We start from the raw sequence: 22,930 nt of genomic DNA on the forward strand, positions 1-22,930 counted from the left end.
TTGTCATTTAGGTCTGTCACATAATAAGAGTCATATTTTTAGTTTACCATAAATGATAAATAGTTCTTATATTCCACTAACTTATTTCACTCACATTTTATTATAAAATTAATATAAAAAAATAGACCACATATTCCACTAACTTTTTCAACTCACCATTCTTTACATTTCTTAAAACTTGTACTGCTCCAAATATGACTCTTATTGTGGGACGGGGAGAGTACTGCTATTCCAAGTTTCAAACACTTATCTTTGATTTTTATTCAACTTAGTTCCTGAAGAAAAATGCTCCAAACTGTTTAAGACATGCAAAGTATGATAGGAGCATTTATAAAGAGAGACTATCTAGCCTCTCTAATAACTGTAATAGGTGAAGTAGAAATGGACATACTAATTAAACTTGTATCCCCATTGGTGCTTTTGTCAAAGGAAGAAGAAGCATAGGAATTCAAATAATCCTCGAACCCTCTGTCGTCGCCACAAACCCCCGGCGCCCTCCACACCTCGGGCACCTCAATCTCCCCCTCCAAATAGCTCACCACTTGCCTCATACTCGGCCTCCCCGCTTGCTGGTGACTCGAGCACATCAGCCCCAATTTCAACACCATCACAACCTCCTTCTCCTCAAACTCACCCTTCATCCTCTCATCCACCACATCAACAATCCCCCCTCCTTTCCACTTGCTCCACACGTAGTCCACCAGCACTAGCTCGTCCGGCCCCGACCTCGACTCGATCGGCCTCCTCCCGCACGCCACCTCCAGCATCAGCGCCCCGAACGCGTACACGTCCGAGCTCGTCGTGGACCTCCCCGTCCGCGGCAGCTCCGGAGCGAGGTACCCCAGCGTCCCGACTACGCGGGTGGTCCCCGGGTTCGAGCCGTGATCGTACAGCTTGGCGAGCCCGAAGTCGCCGAGGCGGGGGTTCATCTCGGAGTCGAGCAGGACGTTGCTGGCCTTGACGTCGCGGTGCAGCACGATTTGCTCGTAGCCTTGGTGCAAGTAGAGAAGGCCTGACGCAACGCCCTTGATGATCTTGAACCTCTGCTCCCAACTCAATATGCATTTTGGTGTGTCAAATAGATACCTATCTAAGCTGCCATTAGGCATGAAATCATACACTAGTAAAAGATCGCCTCCGCGCCTGCACCAGCCCTGCAGCTGCACTAGGTTGCGGTGGCGGAGGCGACCGATGCTCGATATCTCCGAGACGAACTCGCGGATCCCCTGTTTCGAGTCGTGCGACACGCGCTTCACGGCGACTTCGGCTTTGGGGTTTCGCAGCGTGCCTTTGTAAACCCGGCCGAAACCGCCGCTTCCGAGCAGCTCGCTCTCTTTGAAATTTTTGGTGGCTTTCTTGAGCTCAATGTACTTGTATCTGTGTGGGACGATCTCCAGCTCCCACGATTCGATTATTTCGCGATTTTTGAATTTCCGAAACAGGAAAACAGCAAGCAGGATTGAAGATGAAATCAACACAAACGACGTGATCGATAGGCTTACGATTAATTTGGTGTTTTTCTTCTTAATTCCTGGTGGAGAAGGCAAGGAATCCAGATCTAGGGATTTGGATTCTCCCCCAATTTTGAAGCTCCATCCTAAAACATAATGTGAGCTCGCGAGCAAACCGGTCGAAGCGGAGAATCCGACGTACATTCGATCTCGAAAAATCGGAGATAAATCGATCGGGAAAGAGAGAGTCGGAATTCTAGGTTTTGATGACACCGGCGAGAGAGTCACGTTAACGAGATTCGCGGCGGAATCGTATTCGATCCACGCGAAAAGAGGCGTTCCGCCTTTGAGATTGAGATCGTGCTTCACCGAATCGGCGGTGAAGTAGGCGGCGGAGGCGGAGGCGTTGGATGCCAAGCTGTTGACGTCGATGCCGATGTGGTTGTCGTTGATGTCGCCGAATTCGAAATCCTGAACGGTGTCGAACTCGACGGCGAAGATGTGGTTGGAGAAGTTGCCGGCGTCGGAGGAGTTGAGCAGGCCGAGGTACTGGCTGGGGAGAGACGAGCTGAGCTGGTCGTCCGGCGCGAACGTGAAGGCGAAGCCGTGGCCGCCGAGTTTGGGGTACTCTGGGTGGATGGAGAAGGCGAAGCACGTCGAGAAGGAGGAGACGTTTTTTGCGGTTGAATTTTTGAATTGAATCGGTGATGGGTAGAATGCGTGGCCTTTTAATCGGCTGGTCTCGTTGGTGAGTTGCAGAACGCCGGATTTGCGGATCAGTGCGGCGCCGTTTAGAGTTAGGTTTGGTTTGGGGTGGTGGAAGCCGGTGTAGGTGAATTCCTCGAGCTGTGATGAAGACGGGGATGTGAACAGGGAAAGAGAGAGGATGAGGAAGAAGAACAAGGTCGCCATTAAAGTTGTTGCAGAGGAGAATGGTCGAAGTTTGATATTGGACGAGTGTTGTTAGGTGACATTTGTATTAAAATAAAAACACAGGACATTACAGAGTATTTTATTGCCCAGTTTGTTTGAAGTCCAACTTTCTGTTATAGTGCGCGCTCTCTCTATCTCAATTTAGTATTTTACCCTACTCTTCACTTCCATTTAACTCAAATTTTGAAAACATGTTTTATTACTGCTTTAACTACACTACAAATCTACGATATTAAAATAAAGTATAGTCCCTGTCGACAAGTAATAATAAAGATAACTTATTTTTATTAAAATGCAATACGAGAGAGAATCAATTATAAAATATCCCATAATAAGAGTCCACTATTTGTAATACAATAAGGTGGTGTTCGGTTTCCAAGATAAAATAACACCAAGACACAATCTAGGATTGAGTCGTAAGATTATTTTAGTCATAGGGGGTTAAGCTATGACTAATTATCCCATGATTATTCATCTAGAATTGAATTGTGAGGTTGAATCTTATGAACCAAACACACTAGATATTTAATTCGGAATACAATCTTGCAAACTGAACACCCCCTAAAAGTCATTTTTACTTTTACTATAAATGATAAGTAGGTCTCACATTCCACTAACTCATTCCACCCACATTCGTTATGAAACTAATAAATAAAGAGTAAAGACCAAAATTGGTCCTGAACATATGATCATTTTACGTTTTTGGTCCTAAACATTAACTTTTAGATTTTTTTGTCCTGAATATATGGAAATTTGATCATTTTGATCCTCCGTCAACATTTCCGTTAATATTTAACCATCAACGGATTTAATCATAATTTTGACCAAATTAAGTATGTTAATTCTAATTTTTAAGTCACTAATTAAAACCTCAATTACTTAGTAAATATTAATTTAAAATTAGAAATATTTAATAGAATTAGGGTTCTTATTTCATTTCCTCACGTCGTGTTTACGGAACAACGTTCAACTTTCAGCTCCAATGGTTTTCCCCAAATCCCAAATCCAAATTTTCCCCAAAATATTCATACTCATAAATCTATGTTAAGCCCCAGAATCCAAAATCCAAAATTTCCCCCAACAAGTGAAACCCTAATCACTTTGAAACTGAAACAACACTAACCACATGTTCCCCCATTTACATTTTAAAAGCACTTTTAAATTTCACCTTCAAGATAAGCAGTCGGGGCCCATACATTACGTCTTGGAAGCGGTGGAATTTCAGTCGGAAGTGGTGGTCGCGGTAGATTTTGAGAGGCAGGTGGTGGAATTTGAGTCAGAGATGGTGGTTGCGGTCGATTCTCAGTAGGAGGCGGTGCTTGAGGTCGATTCTCAGTCGGATTCGATTTTAAGAGGCAGGTGCTCTTCCCCTTCCACATCCCCCCTTCTCGTTCTCCTTTCCGTTGACTTATCGTTCTCCTTCTCCATCTAGAGTTTCTTACTTCCGCCGCTCACCGTCGAAGTGAGAGAGGGTGAGAGAGTGACGAATGGTTTTTGTTCAAAATTTTAATGAGTGTTGAAAACGTATTCTGTACTCTTTATTTTCTTTTTTAATTTTCTTTTTAATACTCTTAGTTTAGTATTTTAAATGATATATGCTTAAAATAATTAAGGTTGTGATTAGGAGTTGGTAATCCCACTAAAAATTGCTTAAATTGGTCAAAATCGGATTAAAATAGTTGACTGTTAAATATTAACGGAAATGTTGACGGGGGACCAAAATGATCAAATTTCCCTATGTTCAGGACCAAAAAATCCAAAAGATAATGTTTATGACCAAAAACGTAAAATAGCCATATGTTCAGGACCAATTTTGGTCTTTACTCAAACTAATATATACAAGTGAGACCCTTATTCCACCAACTTTTTTCCATCTATTTTTCTTAACATTTATTAAAACGGAATTCCTATTCGTGGACAGATGGAATAATATTTAAAAAAAAGGTAGAAAAAGATACTCCTAATAGAATATGAGTCATTTTATATTGAATGTGAGTAAAAAGAGTTAGTGTAATGTAGAATCTGCTTACCGTATACGATAAAAGTAAATTTAAATTCTTATTGACGAACAAGCTAAAATAGAAAAATAGGGCGTCTAATCTGAAACGAAGGGAGTTACTAAAAGACACTAGAAATCACTCTTCCCACTATTTAATAATTTTTTCTTGCACTTTTATTTAACTTCGCAATACTTCATTGTATTCCTTAAGACTCGTATGGTTTGCTTAAATTAGTTAAAATATTATGTGGATTTTATTATTATACTTTTAAGTTTATAAGGATTGTTTTTTGACAAATTTAGGAAACTAAACGAGCAAGGTGTCTAAGCTAATATATTTAAAGTTTAATTTACAAATTTTAATTAATAATTGATTATTGAGGTTTATCACATCATAAACAGAATAGATACTACTCCCTCGTCCTATAAAAATAGGAACATTTGAGGCACAAAAATTAATGCATAATTAATAAAGTAAGAAAGAAAAAAATAATTAAAATAATGCTAGTAAACTGTGCAACTCAAATTATCTATCTATACATATATAAAAGGCGAGTTTTGGCATTTTCTTGAAATATTTATATGTTTTGTCCTTATTCTGAAATATTTATAAGTTATGGACCAATTTGAATATTTTAAGTAACTCATGAATATTTATTTAGATATTTTAATGAGCATTTGACTAATTCTTAAAGCACTACAATGACTCATTGGTGGTTACAAATATTTAAATAGAATAATGAGCATTTAACAAATTTTGTAACCTATATTGTCTTGATTTTAAAATTATGATGTTTTAATTCCATGATCTCTCATTTACTAATTTTGTACCTATAAAAGGCATAGAATTGTGGATGAAATACAATATACACACTAACAAAACATTCTTCATTCTCTCTCAAGCTCTCAACATTTTATTACACATTTTAGGAACATTGTTTTGCTCGATTTTGGAGCCCTGTCAAGTTTATAGGTGCCTAGCAGGTTTGAGATGTTATATACGTTAGGAGGAAGTCGTTTTTATCTCTGGGGAAAATATGTCAATCCGAGAGCACTAACCGTGATGTAATTTGTCTTGCGGAAAGATGGTTTTTCTTGACTAATTTTCATTGTAATTTCCATTTCATTTATTGTTGTTTTTTTCCTTTGATTACAAAAGTTAGAGTACCGCGTGTATATGGTTCCAGAATTTTATCTCAATATTTCTTACAGTTCTTAGAGAGAGAAGAATTGTAACATCCTTAACTCAAACATACATAGTATTTATCTTCATCTTTACACAATTTATTATTTTTAGTAGAGAAATATGAAGGATTGTTTTAAACATATTTTTCAAAAATGTCAACACTTAATGTAGTCTCTTTATCATTGTCCAAATAATTGTGTTTGTCTCAATTCAATTTTAAATATGTTTAAGTTAATGTCTTTAGGTGTAAAATGAATTGAGGAGTATATATTTATTGAATTTTTTATTACATAGTAGTATATTTTTCTATTTTAAATCGTATATAATTATATTGTTTCTTATTTTAATTAATAGATTAACAATTTAAAATTGTATGACAAAAAAATATTCCGTCGTGCATCGCACGTGGGTTAAGACTAGTTATTATTAACGGTTAAGTCATAGTAGCATACTAACACTGGGAAAAAAAAAGCCCTTTCTGCGAGCACCAATTCATCATTAATACTGTCGGTTGAACTTTTATGTGTTCACCAAATACTAATTTGATCTAGCTAATTTCTAATCCAAATAACAAAGCAAACCACTTGCCTGTTTTAAATACTACTCCTTGTTACTAAATGTATGCATGCATTTAGGCACTTGCGTATATTGATCAATACTTGGATTCTTAGAATGACATCTAACATTCATCCATCCCGTACAAAACCAAGGTAAAATATCATAAAAGACAAACTACCCTATTAATTGATTGGTGGCATAAATCTAATTAAGTTGCATAAGTCAATTCAGTTCCGGCAATTCTATTGTCTTATCCAACCGGACCAACTCTTAAATATCAAGACATAAGTCAAAGCTACCCAACTATATTTTCTTTGATACCAAAGTATGAATGTGGAGGATGCGAGAATGGCTATTGTAGTGGAAGAACATTTGCCGAGACAATCAGTGACAGTTTTCTGGCAACCATCGTTGTCGACCATGTTGAAGCTGAACACGGATGCTTCCTTAGAGAAGGGGACTGGCCGTGCATATGGAGGAGGACTTTTCCGTGATGTTTCTAGACAGTGGAGACAAGGTTATGTTGCAAACATAGGAGTTTGTTTTATTCTTCTCGCTGAAATTTGGTGCATTTTTCATGGTTTAGAATTTGCAAAAACTCTGGGAATAAGAATGTTGGAGGTAGAGAGCGATAATCTTGTAGCGGTCGCTATGATTACAGGGAAATTTGAGGTGAATGTCAGCTGTCGTGCGTAGTGGAAAAGATTGGTAGCTTATTGCTAGAGTTTGATTCGGCATCAATGAGACATGTGCATCGAGAAGGAAATTTTGCTACAGATTTCTTGTCACACACATGTGCATACAACTTCGAGAGAGGAGTGCATGTTCTTGAAAAGCCGCCTACAGGCCTTGCTATTTGGTTATTACATGATAGGTTAGGAATTTCTTATGACGGTTTATGTAGTTCCGTTCGGGCGTTGCCCGTTTTCATTACAAAAAAATGTAACATATCGATCTGACACATGTTCCATATGCTAGTTAATAATAAAATATTTTATCAGTCCCATAAAAATATGTTGATTTTTATTTATTTTTTTTCGTTTCATGAAAATATATGTATTATCATAAGAAGTTGTCTCAAATTCATTACCTATTTACGTCAATTTATTTTCAACTTATACTAATGTAACAGTAGTTTAACTATTATTTTACTCATTTCTCTTATTTTATCAAAATTCTGGTGACATTTTAAAATGCACCTATTTTAATAGTAATAAGCAGGGAGTATATATACAAGTAGTAGTTTCACAACCTCCAAAACCGAATCAACAAATAAAACAGGCATGCCGCACCCATCAAAACACTCCATCAAACCCTTGAAACATCTCTCCTTCAAATTCCCAGGTTTTGGCCGGAAATCCCTCTCACTAATCTCCATTCTTGCCGTATTTTCACTCTGTTTCATCTCATCTTTCCTCCGCCCTCAGCGCATCAACGTTGTCTCCGCCGCCGAATCAGACACCAACTTATCGCACATCCTCTTCGGCATCAGCGGCTCCGCCAAGACATGGCGCCGCCGCCGCCACTACTCCGAGCTCTGGTGGCGCCCGAACTCCACCCTCGGCTTCGTCTGGCTGGACGAGGCCGCCCACGACAACTGGCCGGACACATCGCCGCCGTACAAAATCTCAGCCGACACGGCCCGGTTCAGGTACACGTGCTGGTACGGGTCGAGGTCGGCCGTGCGGATCGCCCGCATCGTCAAGGAGAGCTTCGACCTCAGCCCGCGAGACGTCCGGTGGTTCGTCATGGGAGACGACGACACCGTTTTCTTCACACGCAATCTGGTCAGCGTCTTGAGGAAATACGACCACCGCCAGATGTATTACATCGGCGGCGTCTCCGAGAGCGTCGACCAGGATGTCGTCCATTCCTACACCATGGCCTATGGCGGGGGCGGCTTCGCCATCAGCCGCCCCCTGGCCGCAGCCCTCGTCCGGATCCTCGACCGTTGCATTGATCGCTACGCCTCCCTGTACGGCTCCGATCAGAAAATCGGCGCTTGCATCAGCGAAATCGGCGTTCCCCTCACCAGAGAAGTTGGTTTTCATCAGGTTAAATAAATTGAACTATTAAGCGTCTTGCCAACTGATACTATAATAAGTAGTGTTCTATTTCATTTGTGTAGATGGATATACGTGGAAATCCGTTTGGCCTGCTTTCGGCGCATCCGTTGGCGCCACTTGTGTCACTGCACCATCTAGACTACCTTCAACCGTTGTTTCGCAACACGAACAGGGTTGCATCGCTAAAGAAACTGATGGCGCCTTATGAATTCGATCCGAGCCGGCTACTGCAGCATACATTCTGCTATGACTTAACCCGAAATTGGTCGATTTCGATTTCATGGGGCTACAATGTTCAGTTATATCCTTATACATTGACTGCAAAAGATTTGAGCACTCCACTGCAGACATTTTTGACGTGGTCGTGGAGGCGAGGGCCCTTCACTTTCAATACTCGCCTCATGAGCTTGAATCCTTGTGAAAGGCCTCTCGAGTTTCGGTTTCACGGGATCGACGAGATCGAGGGCGGATTTACATCCACGAGCTACATCAGGGACCGATCCGAATTCAGGAGGAAATGTGACAAGCTAAATTATAAGGCTGCTTATTTGGTGAAGGCCTTCAATGTCACTGCCGGCTTGCTTCATCCTCAATATTGGAACAAGGTATTTTATAATTTAAAAATGTGAATTAGTACATTTTATTAGGAGCGACGGCAAAGATGTGAATAGGTTGATTAGATTTTTAAAAATGAAAATTAGGTGGATGAGGAATTATTAATGAGTTTGATAAACGCAGGCGCCAAGTAGAGAGTGTTGTCAAGTTATGAGTGGGTCGGCAAGACAAAACGACGTAGTTGGAGTCAAAATCAGAGGCTGCAATCAATATGAGTCGATATCGGCTCCGTAGATCTAGTAATTTTAGCAACCCAACCGCCGAAACATACGGAGCTAATATGTACAACTTGAGCTACCCAACGTACCAATCAATATGCTTTGGTCGCTCCGATGTTGGTAGGCTGAATGAACACGTGTCCATCTTGGTAGCATAGCTATTCTAAATACTGCTCCTCTCTCACTCTACAAGAATAAAAACAAAAGATAATAATTTTTTTTCTACTTTAATAATTTAATCACATATTACATTAACTCATGTTTCATTTATTTTTTTTACTTATTTTATTATAAAATCAAACAATTTCTAAAATTTTACGTCAAGTCAAAACGTGTCTTTTATTTGTATCTTTTATTCGCATACAAATAAATACTTCAATATCTTCTTCCTTTTGTAAGAATTTTAAAATCAGACTTCTTTTGAGTGAAATTTTTAGTCGGATTATTTCATGGGTCAAATTTATACACTGTCCAAAAATCAAGCAAATCCTAAATGTTTACTCCAATATAATGTTGGAAGTCAAATATAAGTACGCATTTTTCACAATTTGATACGATTACATTTTTAGTGCTAGTCTGAAGAGATTTATGTTTGTAAATTGTACATAAGCTATACATGATGCAAGAAAATTTCACAAGTTTCAGCAAAATAATAATAATAATAATAATAATAATAATAATAATAATAATAATAATAATAATAATAATAATAATAATAATAATAATAATAATATAATTCCCTGATTCTATTTTAGGACTTTAGCCCTTGAGAAATTTCTGTTCGGCCATAAAACATTATGTGGGCTTAAAAACGAATGACTTGAATTAGCTGGTTGCAATATGGCTTGATGGACGGCCCATAGTTATTACTATAACATCTTTGCTCTTATCTTATTAGAAAATAAAACACAATAGGCAAATGCAGTGTCATATTTAAAATTTTCGACTAAGAAGTGTAAGTTATTTAAATTTTTTGCTAAGAAGTATAAGTTGTACGATAAATAATTACATCACATACTTAAAATAATACTACTCCACTAGTAATAAAATTAGTAGTACATCAAAAAACATTTTTCAATTTTAAAATTACAGAATTTAAAATACAAAATGGCACTTATTAACACAACTAAACTAACAATTCATGTTAATTAGATAAAAAATAATTACAAAATATTCATAACATGAACAATGAAAATTACTTCAAAATTTTAATAAAAATGCAAAGTACTCCATCTAATATTTGAAAAAGAAAACAGGGCCGGCAGATTGAATTTTTAAATTCATTCCAAATTATTAAGAATACAATTGAGATAAATAAAATCCAATAAAAAATATAAACGACCTAATATCTAATAACGTAAAGAAAACCAAATTCATAGAAAAACATTAACAATATAATTAAGACAAAACAATAAAATAAAAGTGCTTATTAGTCATGGATCAAATTACAAGAAATTGTAGATAAACACAATGCACAAAAACGATTCTTGTATTGCTATCAAAAGATAAGAGGAGGGAATATAATAATCCCTACATTCCCTCTGCATTAGATACGTTTCTTTTCGGCATAAGATTTAAGAAATTATATTAAAAATGAGTTAGGTGAAGAGAGAATTAAAGTAGGAAAGGAAAATGTAGAGAGATGAAGAAATAATAAAATAATAGAAGAAAAAATAAGTTGTTTTTTTGCTAAAAAAAAAATGACTCTATCAGAGGGGACAACCAAAAAGGAATACTGACTCAACTATATAACAAGTACTCTCTCCATCCCTGAAAATTTGTCACATTTTTCCATTTCCGTCCGTCGCACAAATTTTGTCATATTTCACTTTTTACCATTTTTGGTAATGGACCGCGCATTTCACCAACTCATTCTCACTCACATTTTCTTATAAAACTAATAAGCACTTTATAAGTAGGACCCACTACCAACTAAATTTTTCAACCTACTTTCTATTACATTTCTTAAAACCCGTGCCTGATTAAATTGTGACAAAATTTAAGGGACAGAGAGAGTATTAATAAGAATATTAATTCATTATTCTTAACAATAAGGCCCAAAGACTTTTAGTCCATCATGGATGCTATTGCTCAGGGTTTACATACAACTACATTGATCTCAGTAAAAGGTGCTCTAGATGCACGGGGTTCCAAATTAATGCAAGATAAAAAATGATTTCGGTTGCGTTGACCCTGGTTGAGAGGGATATATCACAAGATACTTACCAAAATATTGTAGCAAAGTATGGAAAATAGAAAATGGAAAATAAAATAAATTAAAAATTCGGTTTATTTGGTACGGTAGTCCACGAATCTCGCAGGTCTTGATCTTGCACGAATCACTCGTATTGATGGCGGTGCAGGAACTATCTTCTTCGCACATTACTTGGCTGCTCGTGCAATGGCGGGCATGGCGTTGCCGTTGGTGGGCACCAGGGCTGCCTTGCTGCTTTGTTCCTTCTTCGGGTTGGCTCCCTGTGATATCCTTAGAGCTTTCAGAGAATGGTGTATGGATCTATAGAATGTACTAATAAAATATGATATGGTGCTTGTAGATACCGAGCCATAGTTCCTTATTTATAGTTGGGCGGAAAAAGATGAGTTTACAACGACGATGATATTCGCCGCGCATGAGATAACTTCAGTAAAAATGATGAGGACGATAGCAATGAAGGAAGTGACAATGAGGACGTCATCAAAGTTGGAACACGACTACATATTTTTCATTAAATTCTGTCCATGAATTTTATTTTCTAGATCTGTCCCTAAACTAATTTTCTTTGTTTGACGCTTCATATCAAACATATTAGTAGTATATTTGATGTGCATCATGTGTAGAGAACTGATTACATTTATAAATATAATCATAGGGTAATGATAAAAATATAATCATAGGGTAATGATAAAATGCAAACTTATATATTGTACAAACTCAAAACTGTTGGACATAATTTATCATCATATATTCAAGAAGACATAATTGAATATAAGTAAAGCAAGATCTTCGAACATCATGTATTTCACGTAAAACCATAAACATAATAGGATCGAAACATACCTTGGCGATCCATAGCGGAAGCGAATGAGGAAGGAGGAGACGATTTCCTTGAACTCCTTTTTTGGCGTAGTAGCGCAGCTCCAACTCCAAGGATTTGTTTCTCTCTCTTTCCCTCGTTTATGTGTTCTCTTTATGTGTGTCATTTGATGGGATCACCACACTTGTATTTATAGGCAGAGAGAGGACAAACCCTAAGTATCAAACCCTAAAAGCCATTTCCATCAAAGAGGCCCAAAATAATGGATCACAATCAATTCTAATCAAATCTTAATAATATATACGTATGATTCTTTACTTGATGGCCAAGAGAATGAATATTCATTCCATAAAAAAATTATATAATCAATCTTTTCCATTCATTGGCAATCAATTGACATATATATATATATATATGAATATATATTCTCTTTGGAGCAATATAACATGATTATTTGATTAATTGATATGTGACAATAATTAATTGATAGTCAATTAATTAGGGTAAAATGTGTCTTATACCAAATATATGTATTATACTAAAAATCCAATTCTATTTAGGATTCTATCACATGTCACATATGTGAGACATAAAACTTACATTCTCCCACTTGGCGAACATGTGGGACACAAAGTTTTCGATTCTCCCACTTGTCACACTTGACAGAGCCACAGTAAAATAGACATAATAAACATAAGGCGCGCATAATATTGGACTTTATAAATACTTTCATCATTGGTAAACATAAGTATTATATTAGAGAGACTACTAATGCGGGTCATGGCGGGCGTATATCATTCAATCGACATAGTTCCTTCCATGTACCACATCACCAATAACCCCACTAATATAATCTATAAGTGACACAATGTCCATAATTGTCTTATTTCAAGACTTCCTGCATTAATACTAAAAACGTACATATGCATATGAAATAATAAGTATATGCACGAAAAGTAGAAACAACTTTATTGAATTCAAAATATCCATAACTTAAGTGTCTGAATCAACATGGAAACATAAAGATTAGCCGTTTCCATACCCAAAACCCATTATGTTAACTTATTCCATAAATGTCTTAGGCGGTAACGTCTTAGTCAATGGATCATCAACCATAAGTTGTGTGCTTATACATTCTATAGATATTATTTGTTCCCGAAATTAATCTTTCATGACAATAAACTTTAATTCCATGTGTTTAGCTCCTTTGAATACTTGTCATTCTTAAAGAAAGATACGATTGCACTATCATTACAATACAATTTCAACGGCTTGGATATTGAGGAGACAATACCAAGGCCTGAAATAAAATTTTGCAATCATTAATGCTTCAAAGCAAGCCATAAATTTAGCTTTAATGGAAATCCAATCATTTCTAGTTGATCAGATGTCCTTAATGTGAGCATAAAATCTTTTGTTCCCTTTAAGTATCTCATTATTATCTTTGCAGCTCTCTAATATTCAACACAAGGGTTACTTTGGTAACGGCCTAGCATTCCAACTGCAAAGTTGATGTCTGGTCTAGTACAGACTTTCATACATCAAACTTCTCACGTTAGAGGCATAAGGAATATTATCCATCTCTTTACGTTCCAATTCAGTTTTTGGACATTGATCCAAACTGAATTTGCCACATTTATGAATTGGAACAACACTTGGAGAACATGCACTCATGTCATATCTCTCTAAAAGATTCGATCTATGTAGCTTTTATGAGACAATCCAAAAGTCCACATGATTGATCACAAGATATTTCTATCCTATGACGTAGGATGTCTCACACATATCTTTTATGTTGAAACTTTTAGAGAGGTAATTTTAGTGTCATGTAGTAATCCAATGTCACTACTAGCAAGCAATATATTATCAACATACAGAACCAAAAATATGAACTTGCTCCCACTAACCTTGAGGTATATGCACCGATAAATGGTGTTTTCTTTAAAACCAAAAGCAGTAATAGTGTCATGGAATATAAAATACCATTGTCGAGAAGCCTATTTCAGTCCATAAATTGATGTCTTAAGTTTGCAGACTAAATTTTCATTCCATTTCTTAATGAAGTCTTCAGGTTGTTTCATGTAGACTTCTTCTTACAAATCATCAATTAGAAAAGCTATTTTCACATCCATTTGATGCAGCTCCAAGTCAATATGGGCTACAAGTACCAAAATGATTCTAAGTGAGTCCTTCTTTGATACATTAGAGAAAGTCTCTTTATAACCAACGCTATCTTTCTGAGTATAACCTTTGGAAATAAGTCTGGCTTTAAATCGTTTGACTAAACCATCTATGTCGAATTTGGTCTTGATGACCCATTTACACCCAATATACTTTTGTCTATTAGGTAATTCGACAAGGTCCCAGAATTTATTATAATCCATAGATTTTAATTCTTCTATCATGCATTAATCCATTTATTAGAATTATTACACTTAATGGCTAGTGAATATGAAACTGGATCATTACGTATTCATATATCACATTCGGATTCTTGGAGATATGCCACATAGTCATCAGAAATGGCCACCTTCGTTCTCATTAAGAAAGCATTAATGGCACATCTGGAGATGCTTCTTCCATACCTATGTTCAATGACTCTGGCATTATCATTAAGTGGTTGGTCATTCAAATATTGTTAGGCTGTTCAACAATATTTGACACACTTAATTCTTGAGGAAATGAGGGAAGAAGGTTATACCCTTATTTCATTAATGACCGTATTACGAGTGTTAGAACTCCCACTGATCCCACCATTCTCAAAGAATCATATATTTCCAGTTTCCATAATTCTCATGCTATCATTAGGACAATAAAATCGATAACCTTTGGATTTTTGTAGTAACCCACAAAATAACCACTAACTGTCCAAAATCCATTTTTCGTTTCTTGCAAAGAGTATACTCTAGTTTCCGCTGGACAGCCCCAAACATGAAGGTGCTGGAAACTGGGTTTTCTATCTGTCCAAAGTTCATAAGAAAGTCTTTGGTACAACCTTACTAAAAACTCAGTTTAATACATAAATAGCGGTTCTAAGAGCATAAATTCACAACGTTATGGGTAAGGTAGAATTATCATACTTCTAACCATTTCCATGAGAGTTCGGTTTCGTCTCTCAGCAACATCATTCTGCTGAGACGTACTTGGCATAGTGTATTAAGCACAAATGTCATGCTTTTCTAAGTATTTGGCAAAAGGTCCATGTAATTGACTTATTTTAGTGGTACGACCATAAAATTCACCACCTCTATCAGATCGAATAATTTTCACATTTCTATTTAATTGCCTTTCAACCTCAGTCATAAAATGTTCAACTGTGCCTGAGATTTTTCTTGCAATAAATAAATCCATAATGCGAAAAAATCGTCAATAAAGGTGATAAAACGTTTTTTATCCACTAGAAGTCGAGACATCAAAAGGTCCGCAAATATCTGTATGTATAATTTTAAGGAGCTCATTGCTTCTTGTGGCATTTTTAGTACTGTGTTTGGTTTGTTTACATTTAATACAATCCACACAAACGGTAATGCTTGTAAAGTCTAAATTCGAATGAATATTATCCTTTATAAGCCTCTTAATTCTTTCACTAGAAATATGATCCAGTTCCTTTATGCCATAAGAATGATAAATTCGAATGAATATTATCCTTTAGACGCTCCTTCGGTTGCAATATGAGCATGAGATGCACCCATTCCATACTTCTTCATCTTATGCTCCTCCTAGACCAATACGTTTCCCAATTCTTTAAGAGTCCACTAATCTTTTATAGTGAATCAATTTGGAATGGTCTGAGGATATAAGGAAGTTAGAATGAATTGAACAATGAAATCCTTATCCACCTATAATCCTAACTTTTCCAGCTTAGAAGAGATGTTATTTATTTCCATCACATGCTCGTACATAGTCCGAGAACCATCATATTGCATGCTCATGAGATCCTTCATAAGTTTTCCTGCAATAGACTTATATGCAGTTGTGAAGCGATCCTCAACATTATGCAAATATTCTTTTGCAATATCAGTCGTTGAGAGACTTTATCTACAACGAATATTCTAATAAACAGTAAACTTAGTCCTGTTAGATTTTTCCCAAGCATTATGGGCAATCAACCAACTACTTTGATCAAAGATAATTGGATTATCATTCAACAGTGTTAGGTTCCAAGTCCATTATTCCAAGAGTGAACTTAAGTTTCTCTTTCCATTCAAAGAAGTTAGTTCCATTAAGTTGGGGAACGTTTGAGGTAAACATACTAGTAGCAAAAAATATATGTTTTTACATTATAGGAGCAATTAAGAAATGAATGCTCACATATAAAAGCTTTGAATAATAACACGAACATTAATTTGAAAACCCATATCATGAGGCAATTATGAAAACTCCTTTGGGTAGTCTTCATACAATAATAAAAATCATGCTTTTAATATCCATATCTCAGTTCAATAATTGAGCAATAATAAATTGGCGTTACCTTTGGGTAATCGACACCAATTTAAATTATTAACTCCTTAGTGTTTATTATGTCGCAAAGACTATTTCCTTTGGGAATCTAGACCTTACAACAAACAAACTATTTAGATGATGAATAGCCACAACAAGCATGATGATTAATTGCATACACAGATTTTCATATTAACTTGATTATAAACTCTTCTCATTTTACCTCACTTTGGTGATTGCAAAATAAACATAATATAATCAAGAATGTATATCGATTAATTGCTTAAGCAGATTTTCACTTAATTTGATTATAAACTATTATTTTACCTCACTTTGGTGATTGTAAAATAAACATAATATAATCAAGAACATATAGAGATTAATTGCTTAAACAAATTTTAATATGAGTTTGATTATAGACTCTTCTTATTTTGCCTCACTTTGGTGATTGCAAAATAAACATAATATAATAAAAAAGACATATGTTAAAACATAAAGTAAATCATGTAATCCTTCATTCCATATGATATATGCATAAATATGGAAACTACATAATTTTTCGAAACAAGTCTCGAAACAAATCTCAATAAAACATAAATTGAATCATGTAATCCTTCAATCCATATGTGAAACAAGTCTCGAAACAAATCTCAATAAAACATAAATTGAATCATGTAATCCTTCAATCCATATGATATGCATAAATATGGAAACTACATAATTTTTTCGAAACAAGTCTTGAAACAAATCTCAATAAAACATAAATTAATTTCGTTTATACAAATACAATAATAACATAATTAAATATTCCATATTCATACACAATACTTTATTCCTCATAGCCGGCGGCATATTGAGGTACCCAAAAAGAAAGCAACTTTACTTCATACATGATTCAAGATCAATTGTCAAACCGATTTTCAAAACATCCAAATACACTAAAGCATATTATATGAAGCGGCAGCAGTCAACTAGCTAGTTCCTTTTTCCTTTTATCACAACCAATTCAGAACAACTTAAAAAGGTATGTATACACTACTGTTTACATATATATCACTACATATGCAATAAATTAAAACTTTACCTGAAGTCATTTCATAATCACGTAATATTGAATCGAAAATTATGGTTTCAATAATACGAAAATACATGAGTTCTCAACCATGGCTCTGATACCACATGTTGGACATAATTTATCATCATATATTCAAGAAGACATAATTGAATATAAGTAAAGCAAGATCTTCGAACATCATGTATTTCACGTAAAACCATAAACATAATAGGATCGAAACATACCTTGGCGATCCATAGCGGAAGCGAATGAGGAAGGAGGAGACGATTTCCTTGAACTCCTTTTTTGGCGTAGTAGCGCAGCTCCAACTCCAAGGAATTGTTTCTCTCTCTTTCCCTCGTTTATGTGTTCTCTTTATGTGTGTCATTTGATGGGATCACCACACTTGTATTTATAGGCAGAGAGAGGACAAACCCTAAGTATCAAACCCTAAAAGCCCTTTCCATCAAAGAGGCCCAAAATAATGGATCACAATCAATTCTAATCAAATCTTAATAATATATACGTATGATTCTTTACTTGATGGCCAAGGGAATGAATATTCATTCCATAAAAAAATTATATAATCAATCTTTTCCATTCATTGGCAATCAATTGACATATATATATATATGAATATATATTCTCTTTGGAGCAATATAACATGATTATTTGATTAATTGATATGTGACAATAATTAATTGATAGTCAATTAATTAGGGTAAAATGTGTCTTATACCAAATATATGTATTATACTAAAAATCCAATTCTATTTAGGATTCTATCACATGTCACATATGTGAGACATAAAACTTACAAAAACTCCTCAACACAGCTTTAACACAGTTTCAATGCAATATCAACATAGTGTAAAATTTCAATATTTTAATGTCAACACAGTATCAACACAATATCAACACAACATCAATCATTGACTATTGTTGAAATTCTGTTGACATTTTCCTGTTGATGTTTTTTTGTGATCTTATTGACATTTTTCAATGATCCAGATCATAGTTTTAAGTTTGTACAGTATTTAGAATTTTCATTTTGATCACATTCCTATAATCACATTCCTATAATCACATGTATCAAAAAATAAACTAATTTTGTCTGTAAATCACCAAGGGGATATTAATGATAACCAGGCTTTGGTTGCATTCCATATGACTTCAGTACTGTGCATGTGAGAGTGATAATTTTAAATATATAATAGTACTGTCTTTATTTCTGCAGTTAACCTAAGTTTCCATATGCTCATTGTTTAGTGTTTTTATTAGTAGTATTAGTAAAATTTTGAATTAGAAATGAGACATTTATTCGGGTATTTAAATAGATAAATTTCATATGAAAGCACATACAAGTTAAATAATACTATTTGATTTAAATTATTATTTACCAACCGTTTGAGAAATTATCTCGTATACTTGATCCACTTATTTGTGGGGAACTAAAAAGAACTGAGGGCCCATTTCTCAGTCCATAATATGATACTGGGCCTTTCAATTGGGCCTCAAGTAGTAAGGCGTCATTAAATTGAGAAAAAGTTTACTCATAAATTTGTGTTATTATTACTATAAATATTATTACTAATTTATAGTAATAATAAGTACACTTGTTACTTCATCATAACTTATTAAATCTAACTAAAATTTTTTAAAAATTGCAAGGAGGGGTGAAGGATGGAATTTTCCAATCTCTATTATTACTTCCAATGATATGCGGAAGCACTTTTTGACCCAATAATTGATTACCTGCTTGAGGAAACAAAAATTATACAAAATCGATTCTGCATTTGTTTTCATGATATATTTTACTAGCACATATCTTCCGTATGAGACACAATTAATATACAATGAAAATATGATGCCAAATAGATATTAATAAAATAAAATGTCGAATTCGTATTTATATAGTATGTAAATTGTAATCATGTATCTGAGTACTTAGTAGTTAGTAGCCTTTGCTAACTCTATTATTTATATTGAATTGTATATTAATCCTACTACGTACACTGATCTATAAATTAATTAATTGATGGAATTAATGCTTCAATATACTCGATCTCTTTAAACAAGAAATCCCCATCGCCATGCAGATATACACACAGACACAGCTGTCAAAGAATAATATTAGTAGTAATTAATTAAATAACTCGTAAACACAACCGCTAAATTCTGGAATCAATAACATTTATTCCCCTAAGTTGCAATGAATATAATCTTGGAATTCTCAAATCTAAATAGAGTAATACACCCAACAGCCTAGCTAGGAATTACAACCCCATTCTTTTCACTAGTTAAAATTCCATATGGTAAGCTGTCTCGATATATGCCTCTTTCTCTCTCTACATATATATTATAAATATATAGGATATTAATTTCTTAGAATGAGACATTTGATACCCCATGTGCTCTTCTCAATATACTTCACTTAAATCTCTCTGCATTTTGATCAGAGCTTGTTAATTAAATTTACTCAAAGAAGACAAACAGTGGCCAATCAAACTAAGAAACCTTTTTGCACTTATGCAGAACTTCGCCAAAATCAAAGCCAAACTAAAATGTCTGTTTCAGAGTAATTAATATTCAAGCCAGACTGAAGACACTAGGGAAAAATCAAGAAAATTAAGTAGAAACTCCCAAAACACACACTTATATATACTTATGTTAAGGGATCAAGATTCAAGAATCACGGATATAGATATCGATATTACTTATGATATACACATAATTAAATGATCTAGCTAGACTAATCATAAAGTAATGGAAAGGGGTATAATTCTTGTTAAAGCCTAGGTGGAATAGCATAAGTTTGGTACCCAAAATCAACTAGTTTGGTATTCAATGATTATTTATTAAACTAAGGTGAGTAATTGTGACTTGTGAGTACCCTTAATTTGACTATAGTTTACTCTACAGCTACTAGCTAGGGTTTGCTTAATTAGGGTTCCCAAATATTCCATAATTAGTTTTTTATCCTACATCTAGATCTCTCTCTTTCTCTCTCACATAGACACACACACATTTATTAATTTAATTTATAAAAAAAATGAGAATTATGTATACAGAGGAAGAGACAAAAGAAGCGAAGTTAGCGCCTAAGAGTGATGATGCAACAATATTCGATTTTGTGGAATAGAAAAGGGTATGTTTAGAATACTTAAAGGGATTGATTCCTTGGTAGTTGGTGGCAATTTTGGAAGGATTAAGAGGAAAAAGGGAAAGAAGAGAACACAAGTGCATGGAGTTATGTTGCAGGAACAGATGGACATGCATGATAATAAAACCAAGGAAAAGGGAATCCATGTTGTCTTCTATCTGACTTATCTTTATCAAAACTCAACTCTCTGTCTTTCTTCTTGGATTTTTACCTTTTCACAAACAACATTTTGTCAGTGAGTTTTTTTTTTTTTTTTCAATCCATTCATTAGTACATCGATCTCACCTTCTTACTTCACTTGCAGTTAAATCTCTCTCTCTCTCTCTCTCTCTCTCACCTAAGTACTACATTAAATGGTGAAATTGAAAGAAAATGGTCCTTAGGAAATTCCTCAAGTAGCTAAACATGCAATTAAGATGGAATATTGAGCAATATTCACAGACTTCGATCTCGGTGAAGTATCAAGAAACGACTTTAATTTGTATAACTAAAATATCACTCTATTTTTTTAAATTACTATCTCACATGTTGCCAAAGTTAATCGAGATTAGTTTTTCAATCTACTCACATGTACCATCGACATACAATAGAATTGTGTTCTCTTCAAAGCTATTTTCGTACCAAAAAATTACATTTTGACAAAGTTACTATATTAGACAAAAGGCATGAACACAAGACTATACAGCATATCTTGTCAAGAAATTAATGATCAAGACGTCTCATCTTCAATTTCCACTCCCATTTGCAAAGAGAAATTAGACAAGAGAAGAGAGAGAGAGAAAAAAAACTGTATGGATACATGTAAGCTTTAATAGTTTCGAATATGGATTAGTAATTGATTCACTTGTACAAACTTCATTTAATCCAAGCAAGAAAAATCATAGTAATCTTCAAGAAATCGAAGAGGGCCTTGGCGTCTAAACCAAATGTAACGAAGACAAACACATACAAACTAATCAAGCAAAGTAATTCAATTTCCTTTTCTCTCCGTATACGGTTTCACTTCACCTTTGGAGCATCGCCAAGCCTGAGCTCGAGATCCAGTTCGTCGCCACCACCAGCTGAGTAGAGCTTCATCACCTCCGGCTGAGGAAGACATCTCTCAACCACACTCAACAAACTCAAGGGTTTCTCTTCGATCCTCCTTCTTTTACAACTAGCCACTTCCTCGTCGTTCGACTGCCTCTTGCGACCTCCCAAATTCAAACTCATCGACAAATCCTCTGTCACACAATCCTCCCGCTCAGCCCTGGTGTCAGGATCAGCAGCTGCCGGTTTCTTCTCGCTATTCCTGATCGAATCCACTCGTTTCTCGTTGAGAAAACTCGACCACGAGGGAGGCTTATCGCCCTTTTCACCCTTGTCAACGTTGGAAGAGAGGAAACGAAGGTTTAATGTGTTTTTCTCCTCAGTAGGAGGAGAAAAAACCCTTATCACATGTGGAATTGGGGAAACGAAGGGTAAGGAATCAGGAAACTGATTAGGGTTAGGGTTAGGGTTATTGTACAAGAAGGTGCATATCTGAGAAGGGTTTTGAGGTACAATCTCGGCTGCCGTAGGGCTTGGAGATTGTTTCAATCTTGCCCTATCTCTCCTGTGGACATTCATATGGCCTCCAAGAGCTTGAGCTGATCTAAAATCTCTTCTGCAGAAGCTGCAAGAGTAAGATCTAGGCGGCCAAACGCAACCTCCAAGGGCCCCGGCCGCGTCTTCTGCAAAGGCCTGCTCCTCCCAGGAGTCGCCGTAGGCCGCTAGTTCAGGTTTGTTTTTAGCCCACATCCAATATCTTGCCTCCTCCATTGTTGAGAGGTCAAGAAAAACCTAATTTCTTGGTGAATGGGGGAAATGATAGGAGGTGTTTATTGGAATTTAATGAGGAGAAAATTAAGTTCACAGCATAGGAATCTATGAGATATTGAGATGGAGTAATTAGCTGAAGATGAGCAGATTTTGGTTTTGTCTAAGAGAATGGAAGGTAAGCAGTATCACCTCCAATTTTGGCTTTTTTCATGCAACCTACATTTAAAATAAAAATTGGTTTCAACAGACAGTCACTGTGGATACGTACACAAATAATATCCATTTTGCTTTTCTTAGATGGGTGTATTACAAGGACAATTTATTATTCGTTTTGGTGGTCCAGGAAGGAGTCTTTTTGTGAAAAATATTTCAAACAAACGTAGATATGATGATGTATTAATTGGAATTTAAT

General features: G+C 35.4%; 3 protein-coding genes across 3 annotated transcripts; 1 reads left to right on the plus strand and 2 right to left on the minus strand.

Moving 5' to 3' along the window:
* Positions 1-229: 229 nt before the first annotated feature.
* Positions 230-2,486, minus strand: LOC125218426 (L-type lectin-domain containing receptor kinase S.4-like). The gene has a single exon (XM_048120091.2). It carries the CDS (start codon positions 2,361-2,363, stop codon positions 342-344), a length of 2,022 nt encoding a protein of 673 aa, XP_047976048.1. The 5' UTR covers positions 2,364-2,486; the 3' UTR covers positions 230-341.
* A 4,917-nt stretch (positions 2,487-7,403) lies between these two features.
* Positions 7,404-9,210, plus strand: LOC125185414 (uncharacterized). The gene is made up of 3 exons (XM_048081936.2): positions 7,404-8,181; positions 8,256-8,798; positions 8,932-9,210. The coding sequence occupies exons 1-3, from the start codon at positions 7,411-7,413 to the stop codon at positions 9,040-9,042; spliced, it is 1,425 nt and encodes a 474-aa protein (XP_047937893.1). The 5' UTR covers positions 7,404-7,410; the 3' UTR covers positions 9,043-9,210.
* Positions 9,211-21,518: 12,308 nt separating this feature from the next.
* LOC125223848 (zinc finger protein 10-like) lies at positions 21,519-22,725 on the minus strand. Its single transcript, XM_048127148.2, has one exon. The coding sequence runs from the start codon at positions 22,516-22,518 to the stop codon at positions 21,718-21,720; it is 801 nt and encodes a 266-aa protein (XP_047983105.1). The 5' UTR covers positions 22,519-22,725; the 3' UTR covers positions 21,519-21,717.
* Between the last annotated feature and the right edge of the window lie 205 nt (positions 22,726-22,930).

This window comes from Salvia hispanica, chromosome 1, assembly GCF_029641045.1.
Source record: "Salvia hispanica isolate PSC_SH4W2 chromosome 1, Shi_PSC_v1, whole genome shotgun sequence".
Classification (NCBI taxonomy): Eukaryota; Viridiplantae; Streptophyta; class Magnoliopsida; order Lamiales; family Lamiaceae; genus Salvia; species Salvia hispanica.

Coding starts and splice junctions, on each gene's coding strand:
- LOC125223848 (XM_048127148.2), bottom strand. CDS start 22,518: ATGGAGGAGGCAAGATATTGGATGTGGGCTAAAAACAAACCTGAACTA.
- LOC125218426 (XM_048120091.2), bottom strand. CDS start 2,363: ATGGCGACCTTGTTCTTCTTCCTCATCCTCTCTCTTTCCCTGTTCACA.
- LOC125185414 (XM_048081936.2), top strand. CDS start 7,411: ATGCCGCACCCATCAAAACACTCCATCAAACCCTTGAAACATCTCTCC. Junction 8,182..8,255: donor GAGAAGTTGGTTTTCATCAG/GTTAAATAAATT, acceptor TCATTTGTGTAG/ATGGATATACGTGGAAATCC. Junction 8,799..8,931: donor ATCCTCAATATTGGAACAAG/GTATTTTATAAT, acceptor TGATAAACGCAG/GCGCCAAGTAGAGAGTGTTG.